We start from the raw sequence: 20,130 nt of genomic DNA on the forward strand, positions 1-20,130 counted from the left end.
TGATCCCTACACAATCCATATCAAGCACTGCAAGTGGAGACCCTTTTCTTAATGCAATGTCTGCTATCAGGACCCAAAATAATAAAGTTACAGGTAATAATTTCCTAAAACTGATCTTAAAGAGCTCAGCATTAAAAATTTATGGCTATCCTTCTCTGCAGCTGTACTTGAATGTATTGTGATGAGATAGAAATGAAAGCTATTAGATAAAACACATTAATTACACAAATCTTTAAAATTTCAGACTGAGACAAATAATCATTTTGAGTGTAGAAAACTTAGGTTAAATTGATTGTCAAAATTAGTTTGACTTTCTTAATGGTTGTTACTGGAATAATTTTAGTAACGACAGATTAGAAAAAAAGCATGGGTCAGAAAAAAATCCATATTAATAACTTACAAAAAAAATACACCACTGTATAATTCAAACAAAGATTCATATTTTAAAATTTGAGCTTTTGGGTGCGAGGAATTCTGCTCCCTGTTACAGTAGGAGTATCATTGGAAAAAAGCAGCTACAATGGAAATACTTGTTTTGGCCTATTTGATGTGTCATGTCATCCTCATTTTTGAATGGCTACTGCCAGGTATGTTTTTTATCTTTCTATTTCAACACACAAGCATTCATGTTTTCTGTATTCACAAAAGTGGATTAAATACTTTCATGATATATTCTACAGGTACCTGGCCTAATTGTCAAAATATGCTGTTTAAACACAAGAAAAAGAGCAAAGTTTTATCCCAAGGTAGGACAGCCAAAAAGCCTGAGAGAAATGACAGATACTTTATCATAATCATATCCCATCTACATCACTGAATCCTTGTAAGGCAGTGTTAATCATATCTAAACAATAATTTTCCTTTTTCATATCAGCATTTTTCTTTCTTTTATATAAGCACTGTGAAAGGGTCAAACAGTTCCTTAATACTGTCCTTAACATGCTTAGTGTGTAAATAAAATGAGTATTTGTCAAATTATTCCAAGTAACTATGCAGAACAGTGGGATTTTTCCCAATTTCCATGTCTTGTTTTGGGAATTCTGTCTTCATTTCCACAAATCACAAAATTACATTTCCATCCAGAATGTCAAAGCTATGAAGTACAGAGCATTAAGATTTTTAATCGTTTATTGTAGTAATTTTAACTGTTTACATGTTGACATCTGTGTCACAAACTAAGAAGTATCATATTTGATGGAAATCGGAGGACATACATAATCTTTCCAGTTTATCTAAAACAAATTAGCTAGGTCAAAAGCATATGCTTGTGACAGCTAGAAATAAATCAAGTATTGTGCAAATGTGTTTAATTTTTTCCGAATGTTCTAGAGGAATAAGTAGACATTCCCATGCTTAGGAGACAATACTTTAAAAAACATGTTTCTTTTGTAGTAGCCTATGCACCTCTATGCTATACATAAGAACAAATTAATTGGATATTAACGGAGTTCAGTAATCATGAGTATGGCAGATGGATACACAGCAGTTCAAGCATTGTCTTTAATTTGCATAAAACGTTTGCAGAATCAGCGTGAAGGAATATTAATAAATACTCATCCCCAATCCCAGGCACCTGTTATTTGACAAACTGAAATGTGAGCAGTGGGTCAGAATGAAGTCCTACTTACCCAAGCATAAATCTGAAGCACGGATATTTAAAGAATAAATGATGTTCAGTATGTGGCATACTGCTTACCAAGGAGTTAAAGTGAACAACAAACTATCAGCTGTCATCATAGGCATTGTTTAATAATAAAGTGAGATAAAGTAATTCATAAATTCAGAGAGATAAAACAGTGATGTAAAAGCCCTGTCTTCGTGTGGAACAGAAGACATGTTTAAAAGATTCATCTAGTCATCAGAAAAAACATTAGGATGGGAGTGAAGTTTAGATGGAGGATCTGGGAATCTACAAAAAACACAGATGCATGCTGCTCTAATTTAATTCTTCAGGAAAGACTATGTCATTGCCTCATGGTGCAGAGAAGCCAGGGATTATGACAGCAATATTACCATGCATTTAAGACAAATAAACGTTGCTTCCCCTGCTTACGTGGACTTACTGGAGCTACGCTATACTTTCTAGAGCCTTCTACATGATCTTGGTGAAAAGAAACCTTAACTGGTAGCATCACAGCAATATTCTAAGTTGCATGTTGGTTGTCACAGTGAGACAAAAATAAATGAACAACAGTAATTTCAAAAGATAATGGTAAATATAAGCATTTTGAGAAAATAGTGCAGTATAAAAATGATAAAAAGTATAAACAAAAATACCAGTTTAAAACAGCTTTTTCACATTAATATGTTTAATATAAAAGCAATCATACAAATCATCCAGAATTGTTGAAAGTATCCAAGCAACAAAAAGATATGAATGAGACAAGATCTACTTACCAAATTCCTTAGGAACAGTGATAGAGTAAACACAGTTGTGACCAACACTATAATTCTTGGGGTAGTTTGGTGATAATACAGTGCCTTCAGAGCCTGTTGACCGGCTTCCACAGGGTGCTAGAAAGTGAAGATAATCAGTTTTGAATAATATAATATCAGAAAAAGATCAGTTTAAAGTGATTTGTTGTATCTTGGTATATGCCATTACAGTAAATTTTATTACACTTCTACACGGAATAATATTTGTATATCCTGTGAAGTACTGAGCATTCACAACTTTCTCATGTATCAAAAGAGAATTGATGGCACCCTGCAGTTTTCCAGATCAATTATTGTTTTTCTTTACCATTTATTAACCATCTTAACAAAATAATGATGTGCTTTATACACAGTATGCTATTACTCACAGCATACAAAACTATTATTAATTTGTATGATGCTTTATACTCTGATAAAAGTATACTATATGCAGCCCTTCTGCACACTAGTAAATTCTTACTCATGCCAATAGACTCATAATTCAAAACAATGTATAGAACTACTGAAATAAGAAAGTCAGGATTCCTTGACTGAACATGATGTACCACTTAATTATAGCCCATTGACATTATATATATAAAGTTATGAGCAGACACTTCTTTATCACACAAGCATCATATTTATTCTACCATTAATAGTTATAATACTTGATAAAAAGGCAGACAAATAACAATGCTATTTACTACTATGTATTTTTCTAAAGTTAACAATAGAAGTTAGCATTTGGTATTATTCAAAACTGTTGAACAAGAAACAGTGCTTTTTCTTCTTTTTCTTCATCAGATGTTCAGGTGCATTTATATGAAACAGTCATAAGTGTTAGTGTTTTGTTATGTCTATTACCTGCTTCTCATACACACTTTGTAATTTAGTAGTTTAATCTATAGTCAAGATTATGGCATCTGTTTAGAATATTTATTCTAACCACTTTGGACTATAAAACATTTTTAAATGAGTTTAATGTTAACATATCTATTTAACAAATTTGTTTCCTCTGTTAAGATGTAAATGACTTTCTAAAATAAGTACTACTCAGTGTTTCATTTGCTAAACACAAAGAAATCTGGGTTTTGTGGTATGCTCTCAAAACATTAATATATTCTGAATTATATTAACTAAGAAAAAGATGGTTTTCTTACTATTATTTCAGAAGATTTTATCTCATTACTTGTCATACTAAATAGAAGCTATTTGTTAGTGTAGCTACAAATCATGTGTTTTAAGACTACTTTTAGCTAATTCACACAAAATGTATGGTAGAGTATACCATGAAAAGAACACATCTTTTAATGCTAGCAATTTAAGGCCCCGCTGCTTTGAGCCTGGATTTCTGTAATTTGCATTAACACTGGTTCCTTTCAGTATGGTGTAGCTGCAAAGTTTGACAGACTGTGTACCTGAAATGGGAGCAGATGGTACCTATTGCTCCAGTCTGCATATTCAATTTGTAAATGATTTAATGGGCTAGTGTGAAAGTCATGGTATTTGAAATAGGTCTACAGAAGGATCTTGACTTTTGCTTGTGCATGTGTGTGTGCATGTGGTAGATGCGGCACATATATTACAGATTAGCAAATCAATCAGGACCCAGAACAGATGTAGTCTTGGTGATGCTCAGTACAGATTTAATGATAGGCACCCACTCTGAGAATCGGAATAAGCACTAAGACTACCACGTGTACACAGAATATTGTTCTCTAAGGCTACAAGAATAATCTCAGTGTCTTCCCTCAATCTACTATCATGTGAAATATCAGAATTCATACTTCCTTGTGAAAACTTATTTAGATAATAGAATTATTAGTACTTTTTGCCAAGAAGCAATAGAGTCTTGGCTGAGCCTCACATCCAGGGACTTATTTGCCTTGAGTTATTTGAAACTAGTAACTCTTCACTAGCTGAATGTGGTACCTATTTTTTATGAAAACAGATTTGCTTACCAGCTTGTATGTACTCAAGATTTTCTGTGGCAGATTTTGGATGAAACAGAAGAGAATATGGAAGAATATAAGCAACAAAAAGAACTAAAACTAGAGAAATACTATTGTCAAAAAGCTTTTTACTCCTCTCTAACCCCATTTCATTCTTTACTGTTTGTAAGTTGAATAAACGAGTTCCTGCAACAAAGATCAATAATACTGTCCCACTCCAGCACTCATATCATTACTATAATTCCCTAATTGGCAGATATACAATAATGTACAAATTCAGGGTAAAATTTGATTCCACTGAAGTCAATGCCATTGACACCAAAAGGGACAGAATTTCACCTTTAATTTTTAATAAAACTTGAAGTAATAGCACACAAGAGCAATACTTAAAATTAAGTTAATAGCTATATAGTTAGTACTCAGCATATAGTGGACCATTTCTTATAAAGTCCAGATTTTTTATACCCCTATTCTTTTTTATTCCTACAAGTTATTCAGTTAAGCAAGATATTTGTGATTTTACAAAACTACTAGTACTTAAAACAGAACAAACAAACAAAAAAACCCAAAAGTTTATTTTAAATAAACATATATTTTTCCATAAATTCATTTAACTTAACATGCATAATTTTTCAAACAAACAAAAATCAAATTTACTGCAAATTTTACAAGTTTTTATTCACTTCAGTGCAATGTCTTACACTACAAAATATTGATATTAATATTTGTGTATCATCTAAAATCAATAGTGACTTATGAGTTATATCTTTACTAAATAGGTAACATTGTTGATGTTGTGTTGATGTTGTAACACTGTATAATATTGATAACATACTGTAATATCAAAGTGATATCACCGGGACATTTTTTAAAAGCTAGGGAAACAGAGAAACTAATTACATTTGTGTCATACACAAGAATTTGAGAAAGATAGCACACTTTCAAGTGTTCTTGATTCTCTGAGGTAGAATTATTATTTAACTATGTATACATCTAGCCAAAATATTTCACAATATTTGAAAGGTAGTGTTATCGCAGCTGGTATAAAAATAATCATACAAAATAATTTCATTGACAAATGCACATAGATTTCTAAAAGTGATTAAACCCACAATTTTTGCAAATTAAAATAATACAAAATACAATTTAGCACCTTCAAAAATCTGAGAGTTCTCATTAATACTAAAGTCTGATTAAACCACCTTCAATGTCTCTAAAAGGTGAAGATAATGCCATTTTCTTTTTATAATTGATATTAATTAAAATGTTTATATGACACATTGAAACATCTAAACATTTTTCCCATAAATTGCATCCCATGAAAGCAACATACATCTGCACTGGTCACATATCTGGTCACATACCTGGGCACATAAGAGGAAAAGAGACACAGTATAAGGCTGGAAGCAGGATTTCCAGCAGGGCTCCTTTAGGTGCAAAGTGTCTCAACAGAGTTCCCTGCAGCCTATGCTATAATGTGCTCAGTACAGACTGGACTCAGAGGTTAACTATTTGTCACTCTGACATATGTAAAGTTTAATTTACAGCAAGAACAAAAGATTGCATTAAGTATTTCATAGTAATTTCTTTCACTTGGTGTTCTTATTCTGGACTTCTTCACTCTGCTTTTTGTGAATTTACCTTTTCCCTTCCAGTCTCTCCCATTGTTTTCCACCTGCTGCTATAATGACTCTTTATCCTCACAAGAATTCACATTCCTGGGTCTCAAATAGAAACAGTACAAAGAAAAGTTGAATCAAGATGTAAGCACACAGTTGACCTTTGCAATCTGAGAAAATATTTAATTTCATAAATCATTAGGTGGTAAATAATTTAGTTCTTATAGCAGCAAGACTGTCCTCCAAGACCTTTCTGAATGTGTCAGGAAGGAGGAATAGGTTTATTCGATATTTTAGTAAACCCATAGAGTTCACTGACTATATTTCCTTCTAAGGTAAGCCTTTTGGGAAATGCTTACTTTAAAATGCCAGAAGTTTCAGGAAGAGGAGATTCTACCCCAACCATCAATAAATATTATTATTATGAAATCAAAGATGGATCCAGGGATATGCAACCATAGCTACAGTGAATTAAAAACATTAATTTGATACTAAAATAAAACATATTTTTGCCTCTGGAAAATACTATCAAGTTGTTTGGTTGGATATAATAATTCCACTACCGCAATGCTACCCATTGACTTTCATTTATGCTTATTTCAGCTATGTAGGTCTCATTGCCTTTGCATCAGTTTTACAGTGCAGTGATTTATTTCATTTCCTAATAACTACAAAGTTAAAAACTGAAAGGTTGTGAAAATCTATGTCTAATTATTATGCTGTGCATTGAAAGGTCTACTTACAGTAAAAATTCTAACAGACCCATCACACCTCCAAATGTAAACTGTGTTATTTAGCACAAAAAAAGCAACAAATGCTGAGAACCATTTCCCTAAGAATGAAAAAAAATCCTGCAGAATAAAACAAACCAACAAAACAACCAACCAAAAAAAAACTCAAAAGGCAAATGATACTGTCTAATGTAATTCTCCAATAGTATTCCAGTATTTTTTAATAACGTTTCCTTAGACTCTAAAATACTGTATCACTTTCTGTATTTATTTCTGCTTTAGTTTATTCTCTGACATATAAAAATACTACTCAGTATGCTGTCCTTGTCCTGCTTTCCTGGATCAGCAACAGAACACTAATCAGTTTTGGGCCCCTCACTACAAGAGAGACATTGAGGTGCTGGAGCATGTCCAGAGAAGGGCAACGAACCTGGTGAAAGGTCTAGAGCACAAGTCTTATGAAGAGCAGCTGAGGGAACTGGGATTGTTTAGTCTGGAGAAAAGGAGGCTGAGGGGAGACCTTCTTGCTGAAACTACAACTACCTGAAAGGAGGTTTTAGAGAGGTGGGGGTCATCTCTTCTCCCAAGTAACAAGCCATAGGACAAGAGGAAATGGCCTCAAGTTGTGCCAGGGGAGGTTTAGATTGGATATTAGGAAAAATGTCTTCACTGAAAGGCTTATCAAGCCTTGGAACAGGCTGCCCAGTGAAGTGGTTGAGTCACCATCCCTGGAGGTATTTAAAAGATGTGTAGATGTGGTGCTTAGGGACATGGTTTAGTGGTGGACTTGGCAGCGCTAGGTTAACAGTTGGACTTGATCTTAAAGGTCTTTTCCAACCTAAATGATTCTATGATTGTGGTAAGAATGTGATAAGAATCAGTGTGTTGATGCATTGCTCACTATTTCCCTGAAACATTATTAAGCATTAATGTCAAAACGTTCCTTTTCTGTGTGTGCTGAATTTACTGTAATGGTATCTCGTCTTGTAAAATAGTACTCCCTGCAGCCCTTGAAAAAGCCCTATCATAACAACAACGAAGTATCACCCACTCTGTATCTTAAACTGGTGTGGCGGTGTGCTCCCCCACTCCACCCCACCCCACCGCACCCCACCTCTGTGTAAGCAATAACCACCAGTGGGGGTCGTGATGGCTGCATCCAGCTTATGCTGGACTTTGGGGACGAATGGCAACACAGTAGCCAAGGCTTGTCTGGAGCAGGGACCCGGATGGCTTGCTGGTATGCAAATATGACTATAAGTCAATCATCGTACTCCTTAAATAGTGGACAGCCCAGGGCCAGTTGAACTCTCCTGCATGGCAGCGGGCTGCACGCCAGGATCTCCCCTTGAGCAGGGACGCCTCTCAAGTTACTCCTCGAGGCTGAGAGATTCCTTGCTGCAACAGATTCTTGGTAAGTGACTAATAGCATGCTAAACTTTGAAATCTTAGCTAAGTGATATAAAGGATTGATTGCGCGTATATAATCCTTTGGACATAAACCATTGACCAAGTCGGGGACTAGGATTGCATCCAGCTGCACCTAGACTCCTCTCTGAGAATGAGTTTAGAAAGAAAGGGGGTCCTTTCTGAATCTCATGATTCAATAAGAGTCTTCCTGACAGTTTTGTCTGACCCTGTCCTCCATGCAGTAAATAATTGAGTGTACCTTGCCATCGAATCTTGTTAAACCACTGTTGCATTTACCACTGAACTTTGTTAACTGACTGCTTTATCTCAATAGATTATATTGCTGCTTCTCTCTTACGAGTGAAGTGCACCCTCACTCCATCAGTGACAACTGGTAAGCTTTTTATCTGGCAGATTACCCATCTTGATCATTAGTATTCATGCCCCTTAGTCAAAGAACTAAATTCTACATCTTTATGGCAATGCATTAGTAAATAGAGAATACAATATAAAATGCATTGCCATCAGCAGTGACACCTTTTCTCACATTGCAGCATATGCTAATTGTAAAAGAAATGTAGATGATCACTGCAGAGAGGCGAAATCACACAGCAGAACCACAGATCCCTGTAATCTATACCTAACTACTGCTATAAAGTAAAGTTTTCTATAGCTCCAGCAAAACAGTACAGGGTTAAAAACCCCTGCCCTGTACTTACTGCTCATATGTTTTCCATCATGCCTTTGCAGTTTAACCAAAAGAACCCACAAGGAAAAACTTCAGTAAAAGAACGGTGAAGAATAGACTACATAAGTGTGAGAATCAATCTCGAATTAATCAATTCAATCTCGAATCAATCTCTTCATCTTCTAAGAAATGAATATTTTTGCTACCAAATTTTTTTTTTTTTGCATCTTGAAGCTTTCAATTTCTGTTGCTGCTTTCAGATTACCTACTTTCTAGCTCTTACAGTTAAGATCTAATAGAACTTAATTGTAATCGCAGATTTAAGTGTCATATTGCACCATCCATTTTTAAGCAGCATTGCTCAGTGAAATCAATGGGGAATACTGCTTAAAAATGAATGCCACAATATGGCTTTATGTCATGCAGATAAATTTGATTACACAGCTACAAATACAATAAAAAATGAAGAATAACAGTGCGTAAACTCTGCAAAAGGAAGAAAAATACGCCTTGAAGAACTGCTAATGGGATACTGACTTTTTATCTAATGGGCCCCTGTTTCAAAGTCCAGACTATGATACCTAATATTTAGTCGGTCTAAATGAGTAGGTTAAGAAAAAGATTTTTTGGTGACATGATGTATGTTTTTAGAATTTAATATATTAAATCATTGATTGCTGTTTTTCCTAGTCTGATATAATACAATGTCATTCTGTTTATCCTTTTTAATCCAAATGACAAGATTTTCAGTTTTAATGATTTCTTGTAGTGGTTAAGTAAAGACTAACATACAGGTAACAAGAAAACAAATATAGTGACTGATATAGCACCACCAAGAAATAAAATAATAAAAAAAAATCATGCAAAGGAAATATTAACATATAAAAATGGTAAACAGATTTCTTCTGAACTTCCGAGTTACAGATGCTTTTATTGTGGCTATCAGTCTGCAAATGTGAATGTGATGAAGCATCTAAAATTGTTTTGGCAATACAATGAATATAGAAAATACAATTTTATATAGAAATATGTATTTTAGTTGCTGTTTGGAAATACAGCAATACATTAGAAATAAAAAGACACCAACAAATAGAAAGAGAGAGAGAGTGCACCATCATACAGCTGGAAAGCAGTACCAAAGAAAACAATATCATAAAGAATATGGAAGCTTTCCATACTGTCGTCTCTTTAGTCTTCACAACACAGTTTAATTATGGCAACCAAAACTGATTTAAAAAATGAGAGAGTAGCTCAGGCCAATATATGTTAAAAGTGGTTAGTTAAAACAGAGGCTAGCAGAAGCTGGCAAAATCCCCTCAGGAATTCAGAAACTTATCAAAGCAGGGACTGAATCATTAACAGAAACTGGAAAAACGATGACATTATTAAAAACAAAGAAACAAACAAACAGAGAAATTCTAAGTAGCAACTTAAAAAAAATTAGGAAATGTAGGAACACAAAATCAAAAGCAACTAGCTAGATATTACAGAAAAACTTAAGGGATCACATATCGATTGTGAATTTAGTACAATGCTATAAGAAAAAGACACGTCTAAGCTAGGCTTTCATGTATTAGACATAGAAGGTAACATTTCTGCTCTATTCAAGAGCGGTAAAGTCTCAGCAAGAACATCACATCAAGTTTTTGGCATTTAAAAGAAAAAGAAAGAAAAAAGAGAAAAAGAAGGTTCTATTATGATCTAGCAGGAAATTTTGAAATAATTGGTTTTGTTTAGTCTCCAAAAGAGAAGAATGAGACCATGGGCAGACTGGTCACTTTTTGAAGATGCGGTAGATTGAGATAAAGATTAGATAAATGAATTTTTCTCTTCATCTATAAATGATAGGACAATAAGTAACTTCCAACCCTTTTAGTAAAATCAATTAGTTTTAGATATTCTCATAACTACTTTTGGGAAATTAGTGAATTTTTTGGTGATTCCTGGAAAAACAAGACATACAAATACCTGTCATAATGGGTTAAGTATATCCAAGCAGACACGAGACAGTACTTCACCTTTTTATAATTGGTTATGTATCTATCCATATTAATTGATTGTAGCATGAGAAGGGGGTACATTCCATTTTCTTGGTGCGGGCAATGCTAAAACCACAAACTGAACTGTTACAGTGTGATGGGCTGTTTTATTTTTTCTAGAAGAGGAAGAACAGTATTTTATGTTGAAAGGTAAAGCTTATAAAGAAAGAAAAGTTATGAATAAAGAAGTACAAAATGGGAGAACCCCCAAAAAGCAATTCTTCCAAAATTAAAAAACTATTATAAATTTGAATTATAAAAAAATTGGAAGTTTTCTGAAAGATGCATAATCAAAAAAATATGCCTTATAAGGGGAGAACCAAGGAACTCAAAATCTGTGTAGTTTAGCAGAAAAAGTAATTTGATACATTTTAAGGAAAACATTTCAAGAGGATAGTTCCTCCTTCTTTTCAATAAAAAGAAGCAAAAGAAAATTCAGCAGAAGCTAAAGCTAACTTTCAGCTTGTGGTTTTGTTGTTATTTTATACATAAAGTATATATAAATATATAAAATGCAATTAATCACACAAATTATTTCTATGTAGATTTATTTTAACATTTCATCAGCTTTTACCTCTAAAACCAACAAAACCAAAACCAAATCCAAATAACTTTGTGTCTTCAGTTTCCATTCCTTGAAATCTTTAGAATAAAACTAAATGTGTTTCTTGAAGGTATGAGAAGCAGATTTTATACAGTTGAATATGAGATGTTTTTACATTCGGGGAAAAAAAATATAAAGGAGAATTGGTTTAGCCTAACTTTAGAAACAATATTTGCTCTCAATTTAATTATTAATGATTATTAAATTTCAATTATATTCCTTTTTTCCTTATGAACTGTGGCACACACATTTTTAAAAACTTCTATATTGTTTTCTTAGGTACTGAAATCACATGCTGCTTAAAATTAGTTTACTAAATTTACTCATTTTAGCCAAGTGTATGGAAAGTCTGAAATTAATTTTCTGATGTGAACTGAGATGTGACAGAAGGTCGAAATCCTGCATTTTTTCTTCTCTAGAATGTGATCACAGCTGATGGCTCCTTCATAATTTTGGCTGTTACCTGAACAGCCAAAATATCACCTATTTGCAAAATTATTCCTTCCTTATTTCTTTTTCCTACATTTTTCTGAACAAATGCAATTAGCTGGAAATTAGATATATTTCTCTTTCTGTCCTGGCTGAGTTAATCCATGTCCATTTTAGATGGGCAGTAGAGTGCAGAAGCATAAAAGTAAAATCCTGTGTTCCTATTTAAATTATCAAAATACTAGAGAGAAAAATAAAGAAAAAATGAAAAGAGAGAGTTCCACTTTTTATAATCCAAAATCTTATTCTAGATGATGTTTCAATTTCTAAATGTCAGAGTAGAGTTACATATCAGGAATTATTTATTATCAAAGCCTGTGGCATGTAGATGTCAAAATATCTAGTAGTTAAGCATAGTCAGATATTAAATAAATGTTTAATGTATTAATAATTTATTGATAAAACTAAAAAAAATAAAATTATTGAAATTAGGCTGAAATTATGTGTCTTGTTAAATCCCTGTTTAGCAGATGGACTAGCAAATTTTGAATCTAAAATAGCTAAATTGTAGACAATTATTAATCTTTATTCTTAATTTTTCTACTAATAGTGCAACAAATAGCTTTCTGTAAGACAATAATTCAACAGGTAGCAGTGGTATAAATTAATTTTCAGTGTGGTATAGTCTTCTAGATTCTTAAGTGATGTTTAATGCACTGATTTTTTCTTCTTAACTTTCAAAGAAGTGTATGCAGCTCATGAAGGCCTCACTGAGTGGTCACATTGCCTTTCTGCAATAGGAAAAGACTTTTTTTCATGTTGCTTGCCTCTGGAACAAGGGATCTGAGGTCTCTCTGGCTTAGTGTTCCCAGGCAAGCTGGAGGATGGTGAGGTGCCTCCTCTCCTTCATGTTTCTCACTGCACCGGAGATCTCTGCCTCCAGTTGATAAATGCACTAGAACTCAGTGAGATACATTTCCAGGAGTCTGGCTCACTTCAGAAACACTGAATAAGGTTGTGGTTCCTTCATTTAAGTAATGTTTTATTTTCTCTTTGCCAATAAAATGGAGTTAAAGTAGCAGACTCTGAGAATGGAGCCATCTAATAAGAGAAAATGTTGTCTAATGTATTTTGTGCTAGAATAAAAGTCTTTGCAGTGAAACAGTCTCTGCTCATAACAAATGGAGGTGGAATAGGTCTTTGCAGTCAGCCTGTGCCTCAGCACAGGTTTATTCCTCCACACCAGAGTTATAACTTCCACAGCTGAAAAGCAGTAGCTAAATAAAAATTTTAAAATGCTTTCCAAGTCAACTGTCTGCAGCAAACTTTGACATGATATTTAAGGAACTGCTGGAGAAAAACAATCATTTTAAAACAATTTATCTACCAACATAATAAATGAATAAAAAATAAGAGAAAATAAAATTGACAGTAATAGAGTCTTCTGGGGGAGACTGTTGCAGAGTCTTTCAAGTCTATTTAGATAGCAAGAGGAAAAGAGCATTACATGACAGATGTTTGGAAGTAAAACTAAGTCAGAGATTAACAAAGTTTAACACATTTTTAGGTACAATAGCAGAATTGATACATTGACTCATGAGAAAGTATGAATGAAAGATGTATAAGGATTTACAAATCTCTTCACAAAAAATAATCATTCCTTCCAATCAGAAACTTTTTTGTTTTTCTTTTTTTGGAGGCCATATAGCTTCTGTATTATTTGTTTATTCACCTGTGCACTCTTTATATCTAAATTATATTTCATTACTTATCTGGTTTAAGAAAGAATCATTCCTATTATGTGATGAAGACTGTGATGACTGCTTTTAATTCATTTGATAGACAATGCAGTTGAGGGCTCACTGAGAATATTTTTTGTTCCATAACCTTAGTGGACAAGGACATACTTAAAACATGTTTTCATTACGCAGAAGAAGAAAACTACAAAATGTGAGGATGAAAGTTAAAATTATGAGTTTTCTTAGAACTCACTAACTTTATGAGTTCATTTAGAACTGCACAGAACCAAGAATCTACTTATTACTAGAGAGCCAGTAAGTGGTACTATCTCCTAAATCTTGTTTTGATAATAAGACTCTCACTATTTTAGGGGTGGGGAGGCTGTAATGAGTGTATTACCCATGCAAAGATCCTTGATGTTGTTGTATGCTGCCCATCTGCATGTCTCTAGAATGTCCCTGTACCCAAACGAGTTTTCTAGCACTAGTGGTGAATCACAGCTGCTACAAAGAATAAGCTTTTTCTTGAATTATCTGAGAATATTATTACAATATTAGAATGAAACCCTATAATTCCTTAGGTTTCCAAGTGACTGATGATCATTTGGTTTCCAAGTGATTTCCAATATTTTGACTGTGTCTGAGCATCGGCAGTTTGAAAGGAAACTATAGTAACAGTTAATGAATTTAATTTTAAATTTGAGATCTGACAACTAATGATAAATTAACTGAAGTTGCTGTAATTTGCTCAATCTCAGCTTTCTTTGCCATCATTGCTGTTTATGTTTGCAATGCAGATTTCTAAATTACTTTTAAGAAGATAGAAGTCCCCACTTTTCAAAATCCCTTCATTAAATGATTTCCTCTTTCAATTTTCAACTGGACTTGTGCGTAATTAAATTTACCAGTGGATTGATACCTAGAACGTAAATATCAGTTTGCTATTACAAACTGTTCTTAAGAGAAAAAAGTCAAACTAGTAAGTTTCCTAGAGAATAAAATGCCATGGTACACCCAAAACAATATTAACTCTAATAAACACAGTTCTGTGGTTAAAAGGGAAAAATATAAATTTTATATTTACTTACTCTTATCTCTTACTTCTTGGCTGAGCTAAATAATACCTATGCATATTGTTTACCTCTTTTATGTGTAGCTACTTTCTGATTATAGTGTATCTCTTGCTAATTCTTGAATGATTGATCATATTTAAAGCAAGATTACAACAATTACATTTATAATTTCTAATGTTCTATGCATATCCATTGCAAGTCAAGCTTTGGGTACACATAAGGAAAGCAAATGTCTAGGACAGCAGATAAACTAGGAAAGAGAGGGAGAAAAAGAAATACATGAAAAAGAGGGAAGTCATGGTTTAAAATGGCTCAGTCCTGACAGTTTCCGTTCCAAGTGTATACAGTGATGACAAAATTTGGAAAGACCCCAGCTTCACAGTTTTCATCAGGCTCCAAAGAACACCTTTCTTTCAGGGCTGATTTTGTCAACAGCAGTAAAATGATCTTGTAAGTGTGAACATACATTTAGATGAACATCCTGTCTGAGTCTGATATATCCATAAAGATTTTTAATAAAATTTTGAGTCCATCTTCAAATAATTTCTGGGATACCTAAAATCTTGTTTTATTTAACCTTCCTTTTGATTTCCTTAATCTTCCTTTTGATTCCTTGTATTTTAAACATAAAATGAATTCAGTAAGTTACGTGTGATAGATTTGCAATGAACTGTACTTGTTAGAAATGGTTTAAAAATTTAGAAGGGAACTATTTCCTTTTTTGCCCTGTTAAATCTAATATTTGGTATTTTTAATTAGTTTAAGAAAAAGTCATTAAAGATAATACAATCTTTGTCCTGAGTAGTGACTGTAGTTTTTAGCTGAAAAACTGCAACATCATTCTAAATTCAGCTGAGTTGCTACACTGAAATGCAGGGGAATATATGTTACCTACATGAAGCAAAAGTTAGAAAATCACTATCCTGTTTAGAGTACATTGAAACAACTTAATAGTTTGTGCAGATCTTTAGTTAACAGCCTTCACTTCCAAACATGCCCAGGACTAGTCTATGGAAGTTAAACTGTCCACAATTAAATTTTTAATTACAAGTATCTTTGATAATTCTGTTAAAACCAAGTATTAAACTGATACACAAAAAGCAAGTATCTGCTCTCTGAAGAAGAGGAATCATAGCAGCTATTTTTTGCTAAGATTTTTAGTAGTCTTTGAATTATGTTAATCGAGGAAGGTCTCAATCCCTAGGGATGCCATAAAACAAAAACAAAGCAAGGTTGCTGATTTTGTGTGTCTGGGAGACCTTCACATGTTCTTCACTTGTATCACTGGGATTCTCTAGTGATCAGCAACCCAGAGAATCTTATTTGCTGCATTTCAAATCACTGAGTTGAAGAAGGCATAAGGTACAGATCTATTTCTCAGTATCAGAAAGATAGATTGAAGGCACTTTGATTCAGCTGTTTAAAAGTATTTTTAATTGCATTTCTCAGCAATCTAAGACTGTTTTATTTCCTTGTAATAAATATTACATTTGAGAATTTCAATTTTATTTTTCCTTGAACTCTGAGCTCCAAGAAATAAACTGTCCTGTATCTGAAGGCAAAAAGCAAACACTACTTTCACGTTATATTTATTTGTTCTAGTGTTATCACTGACTGAGCAAAATATGTCTCATGGGCTAGGATGCTCTTGAAGAAAAAAAAGATCTTTAAATATAATCCTGCTAGAATTTACTAATCTGCAAAGGACTAGTCATAATGATTTCAAGGTAATTTACCTAGCTACTAAAAGCTAATTGTCTATCATCACATGCCTATACTTAGGGTAATTTAGTCTATGAGCATTTATCCTTCACTTAACAAAAGTGAAATTGATGCACATTTTACTCCCTAGTCACACAGTATTGAGGATTAATCTTTGTGCATTTGAATCTAGATTTGATTACACAATATAATTTTGTGATATCTGCGAACTTTGTCATCTTGATTTTATGTGAAGTTGCATTGGATGGCACAATTCCCAACACAAATATGCATGGAATCTTTGTGGTAACCTTCCTTTATTGTAATTATTTTTTTTTTAATAACATAAAACCCACCATCACACCAACAACTTTCAATGCTTACCTTGTAATCAAATATTAATCCTAACATATTGTATTACATTTCCCTTAAAAAATAACCTTTCTTCATGGAACTCTGTCAAAAGTTTTTACAAATGCAATGATACAGTATCAACTGTTGTTAATTTCATTCTTATGCTTGTTGAGCTCTCAGACTTCCCGTTAAGCTCCACATTCCTCTTCAAAAGTTATATTGATTTTTCTTCGACATGTTTAACCATGCATCTCCTAGTTCTGTTCCTTTTTATAATCTCTACCAATTTTCTAACTGTGGAAATTGGCCAGTTGCTCATCATGGAAGATTTTTGACATGTTCATCACCTTCTACTACTTTGACAGAAAGGCTAACTTAACCTTAAGGTCAACATTTGTACTTCAAACACTTCATATCTATGGTCTTTCAGAACTAGACAGAAAAGACTGTCTCATCCTAGCAACTTGCAATGGTTCTGTTTGTTTATTTTTTTTAATATGAACATGATTTCCTTTTCCTGGAATACGTATTTTAATTTCTATTAGATTCCTTGACTGTGTTGTTTCACCACCTCTTTTGGTGATCCTTTTAGATTTTGCTTCTGATTGGTGACACTCTAAAATGGTATTTCGACATGATTTCCAGGTCACCAGTAAATACTTACCTTTTTGCTGTTGTCTTCAAATTTATTTCAATGAGCTTCTGCAGTTTGATACAGCTCCCCCATACAAAGTAAAAAATTACTTTTAGTTTTTTTCTCTTTCCTTCCTCCCAGAGTGTCCAATTTGAGTGCATTATGGACACTTTGGATACATTCTGAGCACATTATTGTCACATTTACTCTCATTGAGAAAATCTGCTCTGCTTTAGGCCAGCTGTTTCTCTAGTCATTTGATACTTTTAATGCTGAAATAAAAAGATGTTAACTGATTCACTAATATTTGAACTGAGGATAATTAAAATATCACTGTAATGTTCTCTGACCTTCGGTTACTTAAATGTGCTCTCAACTATAACTCTAAATATAGCTTAATGTCTGAATATAACTTTTATTATAAATTAATTCACCCATGAGCCAAACCAGTGTATTTCCTAGCATGCTACATAAGTAAAGCTTTGAACTACCAACCTAGTCAGTAACTGATTATCAAAACAATAGAAAAATATAAAATGAAGTGCAGTACAACAGGGAAGGAAATGTAACCTTTTAAATTCATAACAACAAAACAACTTCAGTAGCTGGAGTACACAAATGTGTGTTAGATAGAGTTGTGATTCATTATATTAACTTCTGTTAGCACACAGCTACGCTTCAGGATATAAAAAAGAAATATATAATAAAAAGGTTCCGGTGAATACCTAAAAACTAGAAGTAAAGTTTTGTTGTGGAAGATACTGTTCCTTCAAGAGAGTGCAAGATCAGAAGCTGATCTGCATGCAGCTGTTATGCTGATACGCATGCAGGTTCTGAGTGAACCTGCAAGTTTTCTTGAAACATCAAGAAACACGAGATCTTAAAAGATGCGGCTATCCTCTTTAATCTGGACGATGATCTTGCTTACCATTCCTATAGTAGGTTGACTAACTGCTATATGTAGCCCAGTGAATAAGGAAAAGAAAACTGAATTCCCTTTTAAAACAATGCAGTCTCTTAATTGCAGGTTTTTTTATTCCACAGAACCCTCTCCTAGTCCCCATTGTGACAGTCAATGTGAAGATGACAAAACTTGTGCAAAGAATGAAACGAGTTTTATACGTGTAACCACTAACATATCCCACTTAATAAATCTTCTTCCAGTTGAGTGGGTTACTAAAGTCTTATTAGACAAGAGTGAGTGCCTTCAGACTGCTGCCCGAGGTTAAGTTAGAAACACGCATATTTATCAGGCATAGCCAGTGCAGATGACTGGATTAGTTTCTTTAATACCAGTTATTAATTAATTGATTTACCTTGATTACTGACTGATACTACATAATCCTATCCTACTTCAGTGTCTTGCAGTCTTTGGAAAATAAGTATTTGCTTATCTGTGTGAATAAACGGTAAGGATTTTTTTTCCTTCTAAGAACAGAATACCCTGCAGCCACCCTGTCTGTTCTAAAAAATCTTCAAAGAAAAGTATGTACCTATGATGTTAACACAATACAGAAACAAGCATATATTTACTTAAACTAGTGCTAAAAGCTGTTTTTCTCTCTGCCTCAAAATACATAATAACCTTTTTTTTTAAGGTATAGTAACATTTTTCAATCTTCTACTAGAAAATTTGCATATTCAAAGCAAAAAACCCAAATGTTAGTTTTTAATATTGTAAATCAAATAACTATCACTTCATTCTTCATTTTCATCTGTGCTTTCTACATGCTTTTATTGCCAAATAACTGTATGTCAGTTAATTTACATATTTTATCATTTACATGCTAGTCTCAGTAATACTAAAGCTCCCTGTTACATTTTCCTTGCTTATTCATGACGTTTATTCAAACTAACAGTTGCATCTAAGCAGAGCTATTTAAAATTATGGCTTGGATATACACGCTTGATTTCAGATACATTTTTTACAGTAAAGAATATAAAAAAATAAGGCTTAACATAGCTTAAACTATTTCTCCTTCCTTCTAACATTTTCTTCATTAAACTATGCTTCTAAAAATTGGCAGCAGATTTAGTTCAACAGAAGATGAAGTACCTGGTTTTATGGTGCACTCTATTTAACTAATCCCTTAAATACCTTGGAAACTAGGATTCTCTGGCAGCTGATTGTAAGGAGATCATTGTAATTAACTGTTATTCTTCATTTCTTATGCTTTATTTACCATTATATTACATTAGTACTTCTTAAAAGAAAGCTTGCAATAATTACACACAGCATTTATTATTCAATGGACATTGTAAAGCCATATTATGCATTCCAAATGTATATGTAAAAGGTCAGACACTCAAAGTAATGCTTGATGTGGGTATATGTATGTGTCTGTATTTATTTTTAATTGTTTTCTGAGCTTTCTAGAATTATTAACCTTTATAGTTCATTCCAGTAACATTTTCAAACATTCTCTGATATGACAAGAAGAACAGCTTTAAGAAAAGCTGAGATTTTAACTTAATCACATTTTCCAAAAATGGTGGAGTTTCCGGCAAAATACCAGCTATCTGCACAGCCGAATAGAAAGATCTTATTTTGGTTCCCTATCCCCAAAACCATTTCTGTATTTTACAGTAAACAGTCAGTGGCTTGTCGTAGGAAAAATGAGCCCACTATCTCCAAGAAGTATATACTGATAACCAAATCTCTACTTAATTACTGCCAAATCCCCTAGGTGGAAGCTAGCTTTCCTCTTTTTGGCTTTTTGACTTGATAGCTCTTCGTATACA

The 20,130-nt window shown here is 33.3% G+C and overlaps 1 protein-coding gene across 1 annotated transcript in view; it reads right to left on the bottom strand.

The window, feature by feature from the left end:
• The window catches only part of CSMD3 (CUB and Sushi multiple domains 3), a 774,333-nt gene that overhangs the window by 188,238 nt on the left and 565,965 nt on the right, over window positions 1-20,130 (bottom strand). The window contains exon 32 of the mRNA XM_075495159.1: window positions 2,398-2,514. Within this exon, the coding sequence (XP_075351274.1) occupies window positions 2,398-2,514 (117 nt within the window). The remainder of the gene's footprint in view (window positions 1-2,397; window positions 2,515-20,130) is intronic.

Source organism: Mycteria americana, chromosome 2, assembly GCF_035582795.1.
Source record: "Mycteria americana isolate JAX WOST 10 ecotype Jacksonville Zoo and Gardens chromosome 2, USCA_MyAme_1.0, whole genome shotgun sequence".
Classification (NCBI taxonomy): domain Eukaryota; kingdom Metazoa; phylum Chordata; class Aves; order Ciconiiformes; family Ciconiidae; genus Mycteria; species Mycteria americana.